Source organism: Cryptomeria japonica, chromosome 7 (assembly GCF_030272615.1).
Source record: "Cryptomeria japonica chromosome 7, Sugi_1.0, whole genome shotgun sequence".
NCBI classification, from domain to species: domain Eukaryota; kingdom Viridiplantae; phylum Streptophyta; class Pinopsida; order Cupressales; family Cupressaceae; genus Cryptomeria; species Cryptomeria japonica.
The window spans coordinates 107,194,925-107,217,368 of NC_081411.1; the positions used below are offsets into that span (position 1 = coordinate 107,194,925).

Below are 22,444 nucleotides of genomic sequence, written 5' to 3' on the forward strand. Positions count from 1 at the left end.
ACATTGGTCTCATCGCATTTCCAAATTCTACTTGATCCATAATGGTTTAGGTTGTACATTTTCTCCAAGTTGTCATAGAATGATGAAACGATGGAAGGCCGCAACATAATTTATCTATCAGTGTCCACTCCTATTATTCTGATTGTTAAATCAGTGTGCCTCTTTTGAAAACCAACCCACCATGACCTCCCTAAAATTCCATTCAAGAATTGATTATTCCTGGATCCAACTGTTTGGACAAAAATTGATTATAGCTGATTGATTTGAAGTCCATGGCCAATATTAGCCATGTCCTTACACCATTGGACAATTTCAACTTCTTCCTCCTTAGATAAGATGGTTCATGGTCCCTTCCTCTTTGTGGTGGTAACTCCCAACAACCATGACCTCAAACTGCATGGAAGGATTCCCCACTTGATTGTTGCAACCCTGATTGATGTGTTGTTGTCTTTGATATTGGAAACTACACTTTCATGTCATTAATGGACCATTGTCTAATGGGGATAGGTGCCTGCACATTGTTTGATCTAGCATTGTTGACAAAAGGTTGAACTTTTGGTTGTAGATGATTGGATGTTTCTTCTGCACTTTCAAGAAAAACACATTGAGGAACAACATCTTGGTTGGGGATTGTTGCAACCTCCTCAATGGACTATGAACTGGTGAAGTGCACTCCATGAGTGACTCTAATTATGCGCCTCCCACTTGATTTGTTTCCCCATCCCTTTTACCCTATGCCATGATTTTCAGTGAACCTGCAACCACATTATAAACAATATTACTTGTAATTAAAGCATAAATATGTTTGCGAATAACACAAAGATAAACAAGAATAGGTATACCAAACTAGTGTATTGTGTATTGGAAGGATACAAATTAGAAGCAACATAAAAGGCATGTGAAGTCCAGATTTTAAGAATTTAAGCCATGTATCAGAGCATGTATGTAAGTTCATGTTGACTATAAAAAGTAGGCGGAAGATGCATATTTAAATATGTATACATATATGTGTATACAAATACACACACACACACACACACAAACTATCTATCTATCTATCTATATATATATATATATATATATATATATAGACACACACACACACACGCACATGTTTATAAATATGTATATGTGCATGTACATATGTATATGTATATATAACCATAAATTAATAGATATAATATATGTGTGATATATTCTTGAAACCTTTTGAGATATATAATCATCGAAAGTTTAATATAGATTGAGGTTGGAGGAGAAAACCACATAATACAATATTTATTTGGTAGTTTGTCTAATACAAATTTTATAGATTATTCTACATGTATAATGATGACGCTACTTTAATAGGTCTTGCAAATTAACTTAATCTAAATTAAATTAAACAAAAGGTTCAAATGAAATTTGGATACCCCCTTAGAAATTAAGACCTTTAGAAACCCAACCTAGTGACTACACCTTGGAAAATTTGTTGTCTAATCCAAATTGTGGAAGGTGAAATGGACTTTCCTAAAGTCTTTCCCCTTTGATGAAATTGAAACTTGGAGCTAGGAATAGTTTTGCTCAAACATCCAAACTGGGTTCTAGGAATTGATTTAGTATTTATTGTTCACTGAACCACTTTGTTATGCAAACTTGGACCTATGACACATTTTTGGATTTTCTCAAAATCCTCCCCAAATCAACCTAGTTTCATTTGGCCAAACTTTTCCTAAGCTTGCAAGGTGCTCCTTGGGTTGTTTGACTTATGATCTTTAATTCCTCTTTCAAGCCTTTATGCAAGTTTGTTCCCCAAGCTTTTTGTTAGAGGTCAAGTTTGGGTTAGACTTACACCTTTGTATCCTCATTCCTACATTCTACCTATTTCTAGGCTCCTTGATTGAACTTGTGGAAAATGGACATTCCTAGATGTAATGAATGTATTTCCCTTGGCCCTCAAACTCACTTATCACAACATCACAAGCCTCCTATGCTCCCTATCACACTCATGTGACTATATACTACACTTTGATCCAATCTCTCTCTCTCTCTCTCTCTCTCTCTCTCTCTCTCTCTCTCTCTCTCTCTCAATCCTTATAGGACTAGGTTCTTGCAAATTACTAGAAAAGCATGCCAAAAATAGAAGGGGGGACCTGTTGGAGACGAGGTGTGTGCATGCAACACAACAATGAATGATCAAGAGCTAAGATTAGAAAATAACATCCACCAACTTGAGCAGGTGTATTTCCAATGAACTTGGTAGATTTGGCTACAAATCTTCCAATCCATGCAATCTTTTAATAACACACATCTGATTCCAATATATACAAAATTCTATAAGGGATCACATAGTCCAACTGTAACTAGATTAGTCAATTTTATGAGTTTTGTAATTCTGAATTGTGACAAATGTGAACTGTGCATTATAGAATAAATTGATGTTTACTTTCAAAGTTAAGCTTATTCTCTAATTTGAGTAGTTTAGAATGATAATGTTATGGTTTGACTGTTGCTGTTATAAAAATTACTTTCATGTGTTTGTTTGATTTTGTTAACCAGTCCATAAGGGAAAAACCCTAGGTTCATTTCATTCACTCGGAGTTCTCGATTTTCCCTCTTTATTTGTGATGGTTCATCATGATCATTTCTAACCATCATCCCATAAAATTTGTCCATAAACTCTCATTCCAAGGGGCTTTCACTTGTCTTTGCAACTAAAATAAAAACTTTTCAAACATAAATAAGTTGTATTAGAAGCATCTACTATGTTATCTTTTGACAATCCAACAACCCTTTCAAAAAGATTTACCTGTTGAAATTTGCAGTGACCTTGCTTTGGGATCTTTTTTCGTAAAGTTGCGTAGACTCAAGAACCATGTTTCCTTGATTATTTATCTATATGAGATGAACATACACATACACATACATATGCACATATTCGTATGTATATGTACATATATATATGTGTGTGTGTAGAATGTATTTATTTTGAAATCATAACAATAATGATAAAATGCAGTAGAGAAAGATATAAGTATGAGATGATTTAGAAATAGATAATGTTGTTATCTCTAAATTTGAATTGTATATATATATGTGTGTGTGTACATATACATGTATATGTGTTTGTGTGTATGTATATATACACATACATACGTGTGTGTGTGTGTGTGTGTGTGTGTGTGTGAGAGAGAGAGAGAGAGAGAGAGAGAGAGAGAGAGAGAGAGAGAGAGAGAGAGAGAGAGAGAGAGAGAGAGCGAGAGAGAGAGAGAGAGAGATTTTGAAAACGTAATAGGAATGATAAAGTACAACATAGAAAGATATAATTCTGATATGATTTAAAAATACATAATGTTGCCATCTCTAAATTTGAACCCTTCCATTTTTACCAACTGACAAAAATATTATACAATGTCTAATTTAAATGCCTCTACATATTTTATAGGCTGAATAAATAGTTAAATTATGAAGAAAAAAAATTATTAGTATGAGATGGCATTGAAGAAAAGGTGTACCAACTTGAATAAGTACCCTTCAATCAGGAATATGCAAATGCAAAGGTTGCCTTACTCAATTGTGAATTCTTCAAAGAATATTTAGTGAGCACAAAGAAATTGTAATGAAAATGATGTTGGGAATTCCCTCTTATAAAATAATTCGAATGTGAAAAATCAATGTATTGATCATTTGTGGTTGTTGATTTTGTATTTTGAATATGTGTGGGAAAGAATTGGTCATTTGATATTGTAGCTTAAATGATTTCAATTTGTATTTAATTTAATATTATTTTTTATGTTCATTTGGTAGCCTTACACCATTCACTGTATGTGCAGGTACCAATAGCAAATTGAGTCAGTGCATTAAGATGTCAAAGGAAGTGTGGGATAATGTGCATTTGATAGCCCATAAAGTTGATATGGGTTTGATATTGTAACATATTAGGTACCTTTAAGTGTGCATATGTATTCATAAATACAATATATTTGAAGTTTTGAGCCACTTGCATAGGGTGGTAATTGTAAACATTTGTGTTTTTTTAAAATGTAAAAGGTGGTAATTTTGTGCAACTTGACATGTATTATAACTTGACTTGTACGAGAAGTTGTTTACTTTTAATGGACAAATACACATCCAGTTGTGAACATGTATTGGTGTAAATGGTAATTTTGGTTCTTTTATCATAGTTTAATTGACTAAAATATAAAAGTATTTTTGGGGGTCAAGTGTGCCTAGAGTGGTGGTAATTGGAACATGAACGCCAATTGGTTCTCTTTCCCTACCTAATTTTGGTTCTTTTATCATAGTTTAATTGACTAAAATATTAAAGTATTTTTGGGGGTCAAGTGTGCCTAGAGTGGTGGTAATTGGAACATGAACGCCAATTGGTTCTCTTCCCCTACCTAATTTTCCTCATCATCAATTTTCCATCTGAATCTGACACTAGAAAAAGATAGAAGACAAATCTAGTGAATGTTTTCCACCTATAATAATCTATCGAGTGATTAAAAAATAATAATAAATTAATTTTTTATTTTACATATATATTTAAGTATCATAAACATGACAAATTAAATACTTCTAATTTTTATCAACAAACATTTTTACATCTATATATGACCTACAACATAACAATTGAAATTCAAACACGGAATTTTTAAGCATACATGAAAGCAGCTACTTTCCAAGCTGTGTCTCATTGGTGGTCCAAAATGGGTGGAATTTTTTTGACTTCCCCATCTAGAGCAATCACAATCACTTTATATAACCGACATTGTCTATTAGTTTGTAGTGGAGTCCAATATTCCTTTGCCGGTAGTCGGTGCTGCAACATCTCTTTTTTGCTTTTATTCTTTCTTCGTCGTCTCAAAGAAGTATAACATGTTTTCTTTGCATTTTTCAGAGAAATCCCAAACGCATTGCTTGTATAAATAGATTTTCTTGACACGTGTGAACTTGAGGGCCAAGGCAAAGGTTTGGGAAGCTTCACGGTTATTCGATGTTAAAACAAGTTTTATCTTGAATTTAACATATATTTAGTTTCGAGTTTTTTATGAGGTAATGAGAATGTGAAAGGAATAAAAATTGATTGACGAACCTTTCAAATTCATGGCGTGGGATCGTGGAGGGTGTTTTTAAAGGCTGTGGTTATTATGGTTTCAAAACGGATTTTTCGTACAGTGTGTTAGTGATAGATTAGTCAATCGCAACTGTTGATTGCAAAATCAACAGTATAAAACGACAACTAACATGCGTATTATTCAATCCGTACTAAAAGTGTGATCATCATCCAAAAAATCAAAGCCATCATTAGAAACAAAAATAATCAAAAGTCTCAATAGAAAAATCCACGCTAGAAACCGTTAATTGCAAAATGTCATTTGCGCTTGATGTTTGTATGATGGTTTTAGATTATATTTTGATTAAATTGTCCATGAGCAATATTAAAAAGAAAGGAAGAAAGAAAGAAGTGAACATGACTGGTTTTACCTTTGCTTTGGAGTGAACTACTCCCTTTTTAAAATGCCAAGATGCTGTTGTGATACACGTTTCTCACTCCTCGCTCCTCTTTTGGAAATAATTAATCGCAAGGGGCACAATTATTTTGCCATTGGCCCCCACAATATTCTTTCTCTTCTTCCTCAATTATGGAGTGCAAAGATATAAACCTCCTTGATTGTTATAGCTGGCAACCCTTTGTGTTTACTTATGTTTCTCTACAAATATTAGCTATTGTCGTTGTCGTTATCTTTTCATCAAATCCAGCCCACTCTGCTTTCATTTTTTTCATACGTTGTGCAATTCTACACCTGCATTCGTGGCTTCCTCTTCATCTCTTCAGGAAATATCGATGGCATGTCCTAAACTATATGATGCATTCATCAGCCACCGAGGTCCTGACATCAAGGACACCTTTGCTAAACAACTGTATGAGCTTCTTCAGGAAAGAGGATGCAGGGCATTTCTAGATCGTGAAGAGATTGAAGGAGGGGATTCTATTCCTTTTTCCATTCACAATGGCATATGCTCATCTCTTGTGCAAATAGCCATTTTTTCAAAAAGATATGCAGAGTCTTCGTGGTGTTTAGATGAGCTGGTTCTTATGTTACAACAACGAAATGACTCCCTCTTTATTCCTGTGTTCTACGATGTGGAACCTAAGGAGCTTCGTTCCACGGACAGAGGAGCGTATGCTGCGGCATTTTCTTACTATCGAAGTAAGAAAAAGTACCCCAACAAGGTGAATGTTTGGAAAGAGGCCCTCGCATCTGCTGCAGACACATCTGGTTATGAACGTAGTCAGTATAAAGAGTAAGATTACTGTCATTTATAATGTGTTTCCTTTTTCTCCAATACATGATATTCATTTAGATGAGTAGGATGACTTTCTAAAGAGATTTTTGGTTTTGGCTTTCAGCAATTTGTGTGAAAATGTTGTGTCACGTGTGCTATAAGTAGTGCACGAAAAGAAAATTAGGATACCCTTAGATGTTGCAAAATATCCTGTTGGACTTGCTGAACTTGTCGAAGATTTTGAAACTTCTGTGCAACAGCTACGGACAAGGTCATGATTGTACGGATCTTTGGACTTGGAGGGTCTGGCAAGACTACCCTGGCAAAAGAATTGTTCAAGAGGAAGCGTTCAAGCTACCATGCATCATGTTTTCTCTCTGATGTGAGAGAATCACATGCCAAAGGTGAATTGCGCTACTTGCAAAGTAAACTATTGATAGATCTTTTTCCTAAAAATCTAGAGATTGAAGATCGACAAATTAGAGGTGAATTGCACTGCTCGCAGAGTAAGTTCTTCGAAAAACACTTTCATGAAGATCGAGAGTTTGGCGATATTGCTGAAGGAATAGGACAACTGGAGAATCATCGCAGAAGGGCAAGACATTTTGTAATGTCCCTACTAGTTAGAGATCATTGTCCTGCAAAGAAGTTTGTTAGAATGCAATAAATATATATATATATATGTATGTATATAATTAATCTAAATTGCAATCTAACTTTAAAATACTTAATTAACATAATCACAATTTTTATCTAATAAAAATGATATGAATGCCATACGAAAGTATGTCCTTAGGCGGCCATGAAGCTCGCCTTCTTGGAACCCATCTTGGTTCCAAGCCCTCCACGAAGTCGAAGGTGAATTCGACCCCTGTCTTGAATGTAATTTCTTACATCCAAGTCATCCAGGAAATCGAAGGTTAATTCGATTCCTGTCTTGGGTGTAACCTCTTACCCCCAAGCCATCCAAGGAAGACCCTATGTCCATTCTTTGCCTTGGGTGATGCAGATGCATCCCATCATCCAAGTCCTCAAAGGGGACCGGCCAGATCCATCTCTTCTTGGTTGAACTTAATCAACCAAGCCATACATATGCATATCAATGTTCAATATATACTGCCCTAGAGATTATCATAATCCCTCCCTTAGACTAAGGGAGTTTCCTCCCTATAGCCTCCATCATGTGATTACATTTATAATACATTTTTTTGCATTTTATTACTATTTCCCTATTCCATAACCCACGTGTACATATTCCTAAATTAACATGTATTCATTACATATACTCATAAAAATGTTCATTAACCAATATTCACATGTATTTCTTAACATATACTCCTACTATCCTGATATGTATTTACTATTTATGTTTATACGCATTCCTTAACATTTAAGAACCTTTCATTACATATTTATTCAACATGTTCTTTATATATATATATATATATATATATATATAAAATATTATTACTTATTTTTATGCATACATCCTGAGACTTCTTACCTGTCTGTCGTAGTTTGATTTCCAATCTGCAGTGTCGTCTCCTGTCCGCCCTATCTCCCTTCCCCCCTTTTCCTTCTCTAACCCCTGCGGATTTGTCTGGGTTTAATACCTGTGGAGGGGAGTGATCGTGTCCCTCCACGGGCACCCTTCCGTGGGAAGGGATGTGACAGCCCGCAACCTAAGTTGCGACTACTGTCACACCACTTCCCTTCCAAAGGAAGAGGTGTGATGGTAGTCGCAGCCTGGGCTGCGGCTTCCCATCCCACCACTTCCCGCGAGGGGGGGAGGGATCCACCTAATTCTATAAACAAGTTTACTTATTTCAATGTAAGTATGTTTAAATACAAATACATTAACTATTAATTTATTAAATAAAAACGATTCCTAGTTCATTGTAAGTATATTTAATAAATTACATTAACTATTAATTATTCAATATCAACATACTTTAAACATATTAATTATATTAAATCAATTGAATATAAATATAATTAATTAATTCTTTTCTAATAATTTACTAGTATTATTTCCTCTTTAGTGTATTAACACTATTACCTCATTGAATAATTGATATTATCATTATTTGTGTTAAAAAAGCTTACATCATGTGGTGAGGTAGGGATATCACACATTTGCATTTTCTTATTGTTATTGATGATATTGATCATCGGGCCCAATTAGATGCCCTCCTACCTGAAGCTATGCTAAGCCCTGGTAGCTTGGTACTTATTACAACCCGTGACCAGAGTGTGTTAACGTGTGCAGATATCCGTTATAGGATGAAGGGAATGGTTAAGGGTCATGCTAAAGATCTCTTCTGTAGCTATGCTTTCCGCGGATGGAATCCACCCATTGCGTATAAAAAATTGGTTGAGAGCTTCGTGGAATTATGTGGAGGTTTACCCCTAGCACTCAAAGTTTTGGGCGCCCATGTTTGTGGTAGGGATGAGTATTATTGGGAGTTAGAATTGGAAAAAGTCAAGAAAATCCAGCCTAAGGATATAATGCAAAGACTTAGAATTAGTTTTGATGGTCTGGACAGAGAGGAGAAACAGATATTTATAGATATTGCATGTTTTTTCAACAAGGAAGAAATACCTGATTTCAAAAGTAAAACTCTAACAGTCTGGAACGCGTCCGGTTGGAGCGCTGAGTCTGCAAGATAAATGCCTAATTCAAGTGACTTGGTCTAAATTTGAAATGCATGATCACCTAAGTGATCTGGGAAGACAAATTGCAGATGAGTTGGGCCCTCCTCGGCTGTGGAGACCAGACGTTCTTGGATCTATGGTTTGCTTCTTCTTTACTCTTTTGAAATTAAAACTATAGAAAGCTTTTGAAAAAGACATTTCAATTTATGTGCTTTTTATAAATAAAATTCAGGCCAAACTAAAGCTAAACCGTGATTCTTATATGCAGAAGGAAAAAGGATTCAAACAAATCCTACCAGGAACAAATGGCAGGTGTTTCCATAGGTTCGAGGATTCATCCCTTAAAAGCGAAATTACTTTTTTAATAGGTAGTGTAAATGAATCTGCTGAGACAGAGCTCCTGTGGCTTGAAATTCGCAATGAGGATGGCAAATTAGAAAGGATTCCTTCATGGATTCCTCTGCAAAAATTGCACAGTTTAGTTGTTACGCGCATGGAAGAATTGTGGAGCACTTTTCAGCAACAGTTGCAGTCCAATACCCAGGTATTTCGCTTTTTCTTTCGCGGAAATTAACTCTCGATTAACGGCAGAGCATACATTTCAGAATCCTTTTTAGCGAAGATTGTTTACTACTGAGAACTAATTCAATGTTTTTAGAGTAACTGTCAATGCCAGGCCAGTTTCGAGTTGAGAAAGCTGAGGATTTTAGACACTCCCTCTTTGCAAAACCTTCCAGATCTAATACAAATGTTCAATCATTTGGAAGAATTATTAATAATGAGTTCCTTAGAGAATACAGATATAACATACTTGGTGCAATCAATTAAACAACTTAGCATTCTTAGGTATTTGGAGTTGAATTCTTGGAAGGGCGTTTCCTTGAGTGGGAATTTCGATCTGAGCAAATGTAGAGATTCAACTAATTTGGGTTCTTCTACAAGCAGTTCCATGAATAGCCTTGAAACCATTAAATTTGACACAATAGATAATATATCAAAGCTGCTAATTAGTGCAGAGATGTGTCCCATACTTAGATCATTGAATGTTTGTAGGATGGAAAATCTATATGAAATTGGATTAAAGGACCTAGAGAGATCGAATACTCTTACAGTGTTGGGATGTCCGAAATTGGAAACAATATCAGGGTTATCTTCTCTAACAGGGCTTCAGTCTCTTACAGTATGGAGATGTTCCAAATTGGAAACAATATAAGGGTTATCTTCTCTAACAGGGCTTCGGTCTCTTACAGTGTGGGGATGTCCCAAAATGGAAACAATATCAGGCTTATCTTCTCTAATAGGTCTTCAGTCTCTTAGTGTGGGGATGTTCAGAATTGGAAACAATATCAGGCCTATCATCTCTAACAGAGTTTCAGTCTCTTAAAGTGTTGGAATGTCCCAAATTACAGACAATATCAGGGTTGTCTTTTCTAACAGGGCTCCGATCTCTTAAAGTGTTGGGAGGATGTTTCAAATTGGAAACAATATCAAGGTTATCTTCTCTAACAGGGCTTCAGTCTCTTACAGTGTGGGGATGTCCCAAATTGGAAACAATACCAGGGTTATCTTCTCTAACAATGCTTCAAGAGTTTGAAGCAATCGACTGTGAAGGTTTGAAATCCTTGTCGTCCCTTTCAAGTCTACGTTGTCTGGAGAGAATCCGGATTTCAGAATGTGATCAGTTGCAAACTGTAGATGGCTTTGAAGAGTTGCAAGGATTGAAAATTCTGGAAATTGAAGTGCCTGAGAATGGATATGCATATCCTATACGTTACCATGTAGAAGCGAATGGATGATTATAGTTTCACTGACCCAACAGAATAGTAAAGGTCGCCTAAGGAACGGGAGAATAAATAAGGGGTTTAAGGCCCCAGGGAATGAAGGGACAACTCTCATTGTACTACAAAGAATTGTTGACCAATTATACAGACAAAGTATGGTACCAAAGTTGGCATATGACATGTAAACTGAAAATGAAAGCAAAAGTATTGACAAGCGTGATTAACTTTGTATCATTTGCTATTGAAAAGCTTTCCATATTTATTTTATTGAAGTCTTTGATTTTTAATATTTCATGTATGGAATTTGCTTCTTCGTTTCTAAAAATTTTCTGATCACTGTTGTGTGGCATCTTTGAAATTGTAGTTTACATTCTCTTTCTTTTGTTTTTCATTTTGCCTCTTTAACTTTTAAATAAAATAATTCTAAAATTAATGTTGTAATTTGGGTTACTTGTAATAAGAGTAAAGTATAAACTTAGTGGCTATTATTGTATCAATTTATGTATCTTTTTCTTTCTTTATTTTTTATAACATTAATTTTATTCAGTTTATTATTGGTTTAACTTGTATTTCAACTTGCATTGTGTTAGTTTCTAAAGTTGATTCTATAAATATTGATTATATATAATCATTTTTAATGCAATTTTTTATAAATATATAGGTTGTATAGGTGGTATAGTGTCGTAAATTATATCCCTTTACAATTTTACACTTAGTTTGCACCCACTTTGGTGGTTATGCTTAATGTGTATGTAATTTATGTATGATTGTACTCAGTTTTAGGACCATTTTTGTCAACGTGGTGTATTCCCCTATTCACGACCTTTTCGCCGACTCAAACTACTAGAACTAGGGTACCTAACACCCTTGTCTAGACCTACATTGGCCCCGAATTATAAAATATGAATGTCGGCTCTACAAGTAGCAAACATTTACCCTTTGATGTCGACCCTCCCCAAAAATTAAATTTGAAAAAGTATAAGCTTCATATAAATATAACTCCTCTCATTTCAAACTCTAATACACACAATTGAGATAAAATTAAGCATAATCTATTCAACTAAGCACAAATTTGCAATCAAGGACCATTCAAGCATACATCTTTGTTACATCAACCATGATCAATCATAATGTGTTTTTGTATAATTGAGGCATGCATTAACATCTTCTAGCAACATCAAGGTTTCTGTGAGACTCTATGCCAAGGGATACGTGAGGTCATATTTGTCATTTTAGCTTTTTCATTATTGTTAAGCCTCTTTCCTCCCTAGAAAAAGATCTCTTATGCATCACCATTAGCTATTGTGGAAGTGGAAACACAAAAACAAGATCTGACATAGGAAAAAACTTATACATCAGAATCCTTTTTCCCTAATTTTCATGTGTGAAGGTCCATATTCGACAACTAAAGGGTTACAAGAGCACAAAGCAAACTGCCATAGGTTGCAAGAACTTTTGAACAAGCAAAAATACTCTTTAAGAATTTGAACCTTACGAGAATCCCCCATAGATGTTTGAGAATTGGGATATCCTAGGCCTTCTTTAGTAAAATGTGTGGGAGGGTCTATAGGGATCTTGATTCCTTGTTCATGTTTTCCAAGTTCTTGTCCTCTATAGCTTTGTTTTGAAATCATATCATATCCAACTTCATAAGATGTTCTCAATTGTGAAGGAGAAGGTCTTTCATTATGCATTGTCTTCAAAATTTGTAGTGTAAGGACACATAGAAGTATCAAAGGGAGAATTAGATGAAGAGGGGATATTATTTGTAAGGACATTCTCTTTTCTATCATCATTATTCATGTCCACTTTGGTAGATTGGAAAGAAGGGTCCTTATCATCTAAGTCTTTGTGTTTGATATATATTATGTGAGGAGATAGATCAAGAATAAAATACATAACATCATCCCGCGTACAAATATGTTGATGATTAAGATTTAAGTTATAGGAGAATAAGGAGGATCTAGAGAGATTGTTACACTAACATTTTGATCTTGCCATCCTTGCACTAGAGTATGTGTATAATAATAAGATGGTGTCATTTTGTTCTTCAATGCTTGCTCTCCACTAGAGAGATCATTGATAGGATAATTGACTCTTTCCTCATTATCATGAGATACCCTAGGAGAGATACAATTGTTAACATGTTCAATGTCATCTCTAGTATTACCATTGTCTACTAGATATTTTACGTGATCTACATATGCAATGCATTTTCTTACAAATACCATAAAACAACATACAACATGGATAAAAGATGAAGAGGGGAAAAAATAGGACAAAAGGTTAGTTGTGTAAATCAAAACAAGAAATACAAACAAAAAATTCAAACCAAATAACCTTATACCTGGTCTTCTCTTCTTCTTCTAATTGAGCTTGAAGTGGGAGTGCATCCAAATGCTCCATTTGATTTTCTCCTTTGATGAGGGATTGTGGATTTCTCTCTGTTAATGCATGGTAGCTATGGTAAGATAAATGGTTGAATGAGAGATAAATGAAGTCTCTCATTCAATCATTTATCCTATCGATTAAATCATTAAGAAAACTTCAAGCTATTTTATTTTATAAATCATTCCTCAGTTATATCAATATCGATAATCATATTATAGCATGGCACATTGGTGATCAACAATAGTTATCAGGTTAACCATCTATCCCGATCTATATCGGATGTGTTCCCAACAAATAAAATAATGATTATCGAGTTGCTATCGGGTGGCAAAAGTATGCACCGTTTAATGTATATAACCTTTAGTTAGTGGTTAGTGTCAGTTAACATAGACACCGATTCACATTGGTTAATATTCCACGCCAACACCATCGTGAATACCAAATGACATATACACTATGTTACATGAACCTCGATTAATATCGGGCTGGTAAATAATTAAACACCGGTTGATAACATATATCAAAGGGTGCGATCAAGTAGTGTCTTGATCGGTCATGTCCATAAGACATGATTGGTCAAGGCACTTCTTGATCCTCCCCTCTTGCATATATATATCATTTGGTATTTGTGAAGAGGATATTGAAATCGATAAATACTCCTCTTACCTGCCAAACAAAGAAGATAGTCAAAATTATAATAGAGATAGATAATACATATATATAAAGAATAAAATTAGAATACATCTTGCATATTGAATTGAAAATTGAACATCATTTACACTCTCCACTACACAACAAGATGGATTTGGATAGGATGATGAGGATAGATGGGATGAATTAGATGAGATAATATTTTGGCATAATGACTCGGGTATGATGGAGAATTTTGAAGCTCAAATGGACAATATAAGATTACTCAAAAAGTGGATATGGAAATCAAAAGGGCAGCATACGAATGCAATGAAAGTGAATGATTTGTGAGGAGAGGACTCCAATTTGTAGATTGGAGAGGCTCAAAATGGAGGGCCAAGATTGATCATGAATTTAGGGCTAGGATTGAAAGAAAGTGGGAAAGGATTTGAGAGGACAAGTGGAAGATTCAAGAGATTTGCCATAAAGGAATTTTTTGTCTCCACACTTCTCAAGTACATGGGGAAGAGTTCCCCAAGTACCTTGGGAAGAGAAGAAGAAATATAAAATTCCTTGGGAGAGGACAAGAGGAATTAAAAATTTCAAGATAAGAGGATGTGTAAATGGAGAAAGGAATTAAAAATTCCTTGGGAAGAGGAGGTATGGAGAGATTGAATGTACCAAAGTTGGTGCATTTAAGGTTTGGAAAGTGAGATGTGAAAACCATTTATGGCAAATAGTAGACCCATCCCTAATCAAGGTGATTAGGGATGCACAAATGATTAAGGCGATTGATTAGGTGGGATAAGATGATGAATTAGGAGTGCAAGTGGGCAAGTAAGGAGGATGGGACATGAGGAGAGAGAATGAGTGTCCAAGGAATATATAATTGAGGAAAATGATAAGCATGATTAGGCTAGGATTATCTAGGCTAAGTGATGGGATTGATATGGGTGATTTGTAGGAATTAGGGGATTAGTTAATTAATTGTAATTAAATAACTAGTTAGGATTTACAAGAAATATTTGAAATTGAAATGATTTTAGAAGAATAAGTAATTAATTTTGATAAATTAATTATAGGGGCTATAGTGATCAAATTAATTAAATATGATTTAATTTATTTCAAGAAGAAGAGGACTAACATAATTAATTTAATTAATTATGTGGAAAAGGATAAATTAATTAATTATTAATTTAATTAATTTTAGGTGCCTACAATTTGCCTCTCTTTGATATAGCATCATGATGTGATGTTATATCAAAAAAAGAGTAAAACATAGTGGATGGAAAGGATATGGACTAGTAGTACAATGCCCTAATCATAGGAAAGGATAAGGACTAGTTGCATGATGCCCCAGTCATAGGTAGGTGAGGAAGGATGACGAGGAGGTAGTGGTATGCCCCCTCGAGAGGACATGTAGGTTCTAGGAACACAGGTGTGCTCTTGAAATGGATAGGAGGACTAGGTAATTAAGATTGTGAAAAGGATAACGATGATGAGGGGGTGGATAAATGAATAAATTGGAGTCTTAGGACAAATGGACATAAATGATGAAGGAGATGAATGGATGGATGGGATTTGTTGTGTAAGATGTGGAAAGAAAACCTAGTTTTGATATTGCAATGGACAGTCTACACCATTGACTATAGAATTCAGGATGTTGTGAATATCTAATGCATGGACTAGACTCTCAAATAATCTAGGTTATCTCAATGCACATGGGCTCAAAAACACCCATGATGGTGTAGATGCAATATTGTTGGATCATACAAGAGAAACCATCAAACATGCCATACTACAAAAACTATGCCCTATTATACACCAACCAAGACATACTGATATATGTAAGGAAAGTAGTGTGCGGAAAACGCTCTCCTAACGTCAATCCAACAGGGGATTAAGCACGTATGCCTTTTAAAATTCTTTGCAACACATTAAGATGACATTGACAGACTATTCAAGTATCCAAACACACAGAGAACAGACACCAGATTTACGTGGGAAAACCCTTACGGGTAAAAAACCCACCACCAAAGAGAGATCATTTTATTCACAGTTAACAAAAGATTACAATAAAGTTACAGATCCTCTTCATAGGCATTTTCTCTCAGCATCTATGTTCAGATCACATTCATCACCTATGCAGAACACTCAGACTTCCAACAGGACTCCAAACATACATCAAACAGTAACCACCCTCATAGCTAGACCAAGCATCTCAGAGTTCCTCTCTGGCTCCACACTCATCACACATCGAGCAAGGCAACTCAGAGTTCCTGTCATACTTCAATGACACTCCATGCCTTCTTCTCTGTGTGACTCTGAGCTTCTCACTCACTCAGCCTATCATGCTCATCTGTGTCTGCCGATACCAACCTCCAATCGGTTACCATCTGTTATACTATACCAAACTAATCGACGGTTTCATATGAACAACTTCAACCAACGGCTTGAAGTCTAACCGTCGGCCTGTGTTTGTCTGCATTCATGGAAAAACAAATATCCCACATGCAGCAAAGAACCGGGTCAGTTCATATTCATTTACACCGATGGTTACATACATAGTGTCCGAAAGTCAACCTTTTGGATCTCGGCTCAACCTCGCTCCCATAGTCGGTCTCCGCTCCATCGGCTATCGGCATATCATTCCAAATGTAAGGCTGATGACCCGATGATACCCAATCGCCAAAGGCGACTCCATCGAGACATCAGAACATGAAGAAAAATGTTATCCTGACTAGGAGCTCGAACTCATTGATCCATCGGTATAACTTTCCATGAGGTACTCCAATCTCCGATGATACCACAGAGACCCCATCAGACCATTGGCATAACACTGCACAAGTTACTCTGATAGCCGAAGCACGGACTCATCGGTTCTCATCAGTATAGCTCTTCAGGAGGTATTCTGATCTCCGATGACACCACAAAGACCCATCAGACCATTGGCATAACGCTCCACAGGTTACTCCAATAGCCGAAGCATGGACTCATCGGTTCTCATCGGTATAGCTCTTCAGGAGGTACTCTAATCCCCGATGATACCATAGAGACCCTATCGGACCATTGGCATATCTTCCATCTAGACAACCCAATAGTTGATGACAAACTAAACCGCATGCGAGTCACCCCGATCTCTAATAATCTATTCCATCGGGCCATCGACGAGACTGTTCCCGAGCTATCCCAATATCTAACATCAAACTGAACACTGAAGGCGACCTCATCGGCCCATCGGATACATCACTCAGAAGTTACTCCGATCATTGATCAGCAGTAGACACCTCCATTGGACTTCGGCATAGCGCCAAACAAGTAATCCCGATAGCCAATGCTACCCGATCGCCGAAGGCGACTTCATCGGGTATCGGCATAGCTTCAAACCGGAACCTACGATAGCCGATGACAAGCTCGACTGCCTAAGGTGACTCCATCAGGTTTTGGCATAACATCCAGAAGGCTCTTCCGATAACCGATAGCACTCTGATGACCCAAGGTGGATCCATCGGGTCTCGGTATAACTCCAAACCGGTTAACCCGATACCTTCCCACAAGCTGTTCCATCGGGGTAAGCTACACCGATCAACCCGAACACTAGTCATGAGAATTCGAGGCATATTCCCAACAATCTCCCACTTGCTGAGGAGTCCACTAGACCTGTCTATCATGCCGAACACATACATATTTCACTGAGAACCATGGACTTCTAAAGTCCATCAATGCTGATATACCATTCGATCACAAGCCACCAGGAAATACAATTTGCTTTGTGTACCACTGAGACACATGCAAAGAAGTATCATCTCATCCATAGATGCTCCCACCTTCTATCATGCCACTACCACCAAACACAAATAGAATCTATCTACTGAGAAAAACATAACTCTGACTTCCAAAACACAAAAACTCACATTCCCAAGGCTACTCAAATGTGCCAACATTAGTCACAATCATAGCTAGAATAGCACCCACAACAAGTGCTAATACATCCAACTATACATACCTTCATGGTATAATAAGATGAATTTCAAATCCTCAACATATACAACCTGTTACTCACAATCTCAAACTTCAAGTATAATGATAGTCACATACACATTCAGAAGCTCCCACTGCACAGGTAATGTCAAAATTGAAAAATAATTGTTTACAACATCAAAAAGAAGTGAATAAATCTTTGTACCAAGAGCATTCCCAATACTGTTGCAAACAAATCTTCACAACACCTTGTATCATACCCTTTCTTAACTTCTAAATGCTAACTGTGTTATCACAGATGAATGCCTTTTAGTTGAACCTATTACTCACTCCAACTAAGCACCATCTACATTTCCATGTTTCCAAGAGTACCTGTGGCTAACCAGCCCATGCCAAAATTTCAAATGCATAACCACATTATCATGAAGTACCAAGCAAATGATCAGTGTACTCTAAACACAAAAACAAAACCAAGATCATTGTCAAAATTCCAACTGCAGAATCAGGAACTTAAACATGACAACCATGATCTAAAACATCTCATCCAAAGAGATCACATGCTCCATATGAACATATACACATTATGTCACAACTCTAAATGCATCTCAAGAGTATATCCTGACATAAAAACATCCTTAACTAAGGATTACAACATCTCTACCAAAGACCCTTTATGAATCTTCAAGATGTTAGCATCTTCAATCACATGAAGAACATTCACCAATCCATGATGAATATGCATCACTGCCAAAGACCTACGGTACCCAGTCTTCATAGCATCGTGATTCAACTAGACATCGACAAATGTCTGACTTGCCAAAGTAGCTCAGAAGGCATCTCCATCCTCATTTTGAGAGGACCTAGAATCTGAAGAACTCTTCTTCTTCTTCTTCTCTCTGCAATCCTTCCGAATGTGACCAACCTTCCCACAGTTCTAGCACTTTGCTTTGGACTTCTTTCCAAGAGCAGAACTTTCCTTTGACTTGGATTTAGACTTCTTGTCCTCTTTCTTGCCACGAACAGCAAGGGCCTCCTTGACCATCTCAGAAGATTTGCTTCATGTTTCTTCTGACAGTAATGAAGCAACCACACCTTCCATTGTGAACGTGGTTGTTGTACTCCCAACGACCATTACTAGATGATCCCATGTGTCAGGCAAAGAACATAACAGACGCATACATCGATCCTCATCATCAATCTTGACTCCTATAGAGGTTAGCTGAGAAATGATCATATTGAAAACATTCAAATGATCTGCAACAAATGTACCTTTGTCCATCTTCAGGGAAAATAACTTCTTCCTCAGGAACAACTTGTTTACCAGAGACTTTCCCTGATAAATGTCTCCAAGCTTCTTCCACAGAAGATTAGCAGTCTTCTCCTCATGGACATTCAAGAGAACAGAGTCTGCCGAGCAGAGTTTGATTAACCCTCTAGCTTTTCTATCTGTAAGATCCTAGTCTTCTTGCCTCATGCGTGAGGGCTTAGCAGTTACAGTCACAGCACCCCAAAGATCTCTATCAACCAGCAAGTCTTCCATCTTGAGTTTCCACAACTCAAAACTCACACCATTGAATTTCTCGATCTCCACTTGCCCAAAAGCATTCACCATCTTAAACTAAAAGCAAGACAAATTAACACTCTGCTAGACTCCCTTTGAAAACAAAATTGACACCAAATAGCCCTACTCGACAAGGATAACACAACAGGCCAAGCTCTGATACCACTTGTAAGGAAAGCAGTGCACGAAAAATGCTCTCCTAATGTCAATTCAACAAGGGATTAAGCACGTATGCCTTTTAAAATTCTTTGCAACACATTAAGATGATATAGACAGACTATTCAAGTATCCAAACACACAGAGAACAGACACCAGATTTATGTGGGAAAACCCTTACGGGTAAAAAACCCACCACCAAAGAGAGATCACTTTATTCACAGTTAACAGAAGGTTACAATAAAGTTACAGATCCTCTTCATAGGCATTTGCTCTCAGCATCTATGTTCAGATCACAGTCATCACCTATGCAGAACACTCAGACTTCCAACAGGACTTCAAACATACATCAAACAGTAACCACCCTCATAGCTAGACCAAGCATATCGGAGTTCCTCTCTGGCTCCACACTCATCACACATTGAGCAAGGAAACTCAGAGTTCCTATCATACTTCATGACACTCCATGCCTTCTGCTTTGTGCGACTCTGAGCTTCTCACTCGCTCAGCCTATCGTGCTCGTCTGTGCCTACCGATACCAACCTCCAATCGGTTACCATCCGTTATACTATACCAAACTAATCAACAGTTTCATATGAACAACTGCAACCAACGGCTTGAAGTCTAACCGTTGGCATGCATCTATCTGCATTCATGGAAAAAAAAATATCCCACATGTAGCAGAGAATCGGATCGGTTCGTATTCATTTACACTGACGGTTACATACATAGTGTCTGAAAGTCAACCTTTTGGATCTCGATTCGACCCCGCTCCCGCAGTCGGTCTCCGCTCCATCGGCTATCGATATATCATTCCAAACGTAAGGCCAATGACCCAATGATACCCAATCGCCAAAGGCGACTCCATCGAGACATCGAAACATGAAGAAAAATGTTATCCTGACCAGGAGCTCGAACTCATTGATCCATCAGTATAACTTTCCACAAGGTACTCCGATCTCCAATGATACCACAGAGACCCCATCGGACCATCGGCACAACGCTGCACAAGTTACTCTGATAGTCGAAGCACAGACTCATCGGTTCTCATCGATATAGCTCTTCAAGAGGTATTCCAATCTCCGATGACACCACAGAGACCCATCGGACCATCGGCATAGCGCTCCACAGGTTACTCCAATAGCCGAAGCACGAACTCATCAGTTCTCATCGGTATAGCTCTTCAAGAGGTACTCCAATCCCCGATGATATCACAGAGACCCTATCGGACCATTGACATATCTTCCATCTAGACAACCCAATAGCCGATGACAAACCAAACAGCACGTGAGTCACCCCAATCTCTGATATCCTATTCCATCGGGCCATCGGTGAGACTGTTCCTGAGCTATCTTGATATCTAACATCAAACTGAACACCGAAGGTGACCTCATCGGCCCATCGGATACATCACTCAGAAGTTACTCTGATCATCGATCAACAGTAGATGCCTCCATCGGACTTCGGCATAGCGCTAAACAAGTAATCCCGATAGCCAATGCTACCCGATCATCGAAGGCGACTTCATCGGGTATCGGCATAGCTTCAAACCGGAACCTCTAATAGCCGATGACAAGCCTGACCACCTAAGGTGACTCCATCGGGTATAACTCCAAACCGGTTAACCCGATACCTTCCCACAAGCTATTCCATCGGGGTAAGCTACTTCGATCAACCCGAACACTGGTCATGAGAATTCGAGGCATATTCCCAACAATATATAGGATGATCAAGGCAACCCTGAATAGGTATAGTCTTGGGACACAAGATAAAATCGAAGTAAAAATATAAATCAAGCAAACAAATCATTTGGCCAACAAATATCTCTTTCCAAGAGTAGGACATGGATTTGGATAAACTGCCATACATGGGAAGGATGCATCCCAATGGGTGGGGTGTGGAGAGATTGATAGATGGAAAAAGACAAGTTGGTTGGGAGTGACACTAATGAAGAGGATTTCTGCTTGGATTTGGTTAACACATTTTGGATGGGTGCTTGGATTACACGTAAGTCAAGATAAGCTCAGATTGATGGGAAAAGCTCAGATTACTAGGGTAATGCTCAGTGTGACGGGGATGATAAATGGATTGGCTAAGCTGGGAGGGGATTTTGATTGAATAGGATTGGATGAGAGGGGGGATATGATTAGATATGATGGTATTGGAGTGTGGATATAGGATAAATGGAGTGGAACCAATGACAAGGCAAAACCAAGGCTTGGAAAAAGGATGGAAGGATGGTCGATAATGATGTATGAAATTGAAGGATAATGTGGAATGAATATGAATGGAGGAGAAATTTAGGCTTGTGTTTTCCAAAGCATGCATGGATATTATTTTGACTCTAGCATAATCAAGATCAAAGATAGGAATGGATGATGGACTTGGAATATGAGATGGAGGATATGGATAAGATATTCAAGATCAAAGATAGGAAAGGAATTGATGGACCTAGATAGGATGTGGATAGAGGATAATAGATATGGATGATGTGAAAGGTAGGATAACCTAGATGAGGTTTGCCCCCAAGTGTAGAGTGCAAGAGGATGAGGGGATTACACATGATGCTTGTTTACCAAGTTTTCATCATGGTACTTACCCAAGGTTCCAGAAGACATGGTTTTCACCATTGGATGGATTTTTTCTCTTTACATTTTTTTTTTGAAGTTTTTGAATTTTTTGGGAATAGTTTGGATGGGTAAGGATGAGGATAAGTGGATGCAGACAAGTGGATTTGTGAAAGGGGGATGGAGGAGGGACTCAAGCATCAAGTGCCATGGATAGTATCTCTTGAAGATATGCTTTATTGAACCAAGATAATTGGAGGTAAGCTCATAGATGTTGATAGAAATGGATGGGGAGATGGATGAGGATAAGGATTTATGCAAAGGATTGGATTAAAGGAATGAGATTATGGAAAATGGATGTTGGATAATAGATGGGGAGTTGAAATAATTTTAGATAAACAGATGGGGATGTTGCAAAGATCAATTGACACACACCTTGAAGGGTGGTGGAG

The 22,444-nt window shown here is 37.3% G+C and overlaps 1 protein-coding gene across 1 annotated transcript; it reads left to right on the forward strand.

The window, feature by feature from the left end:
- The first annotated feature begins 5,827 nt into the window (after positions 1-5,827).
- LOC131045070 (disease resistance protein Roq1-like) lies at positions 5,828-8,940 on the forward strand. The gene is made up of 3 exons (XM_059208279.1): positions 5,828-6,272; positions 6,531-6,918; positions 8,394-8,940. Exons 1-3 carry the CDS (start codon positions 5,828-5,830, stop codon positions 8,938-8,940), a joined length of 1,380 nt encoding a protein of 459 aa, XP_059064262.1.
- Positions 8,941-22,444: the final 13,504 nt, after the last annotated feature.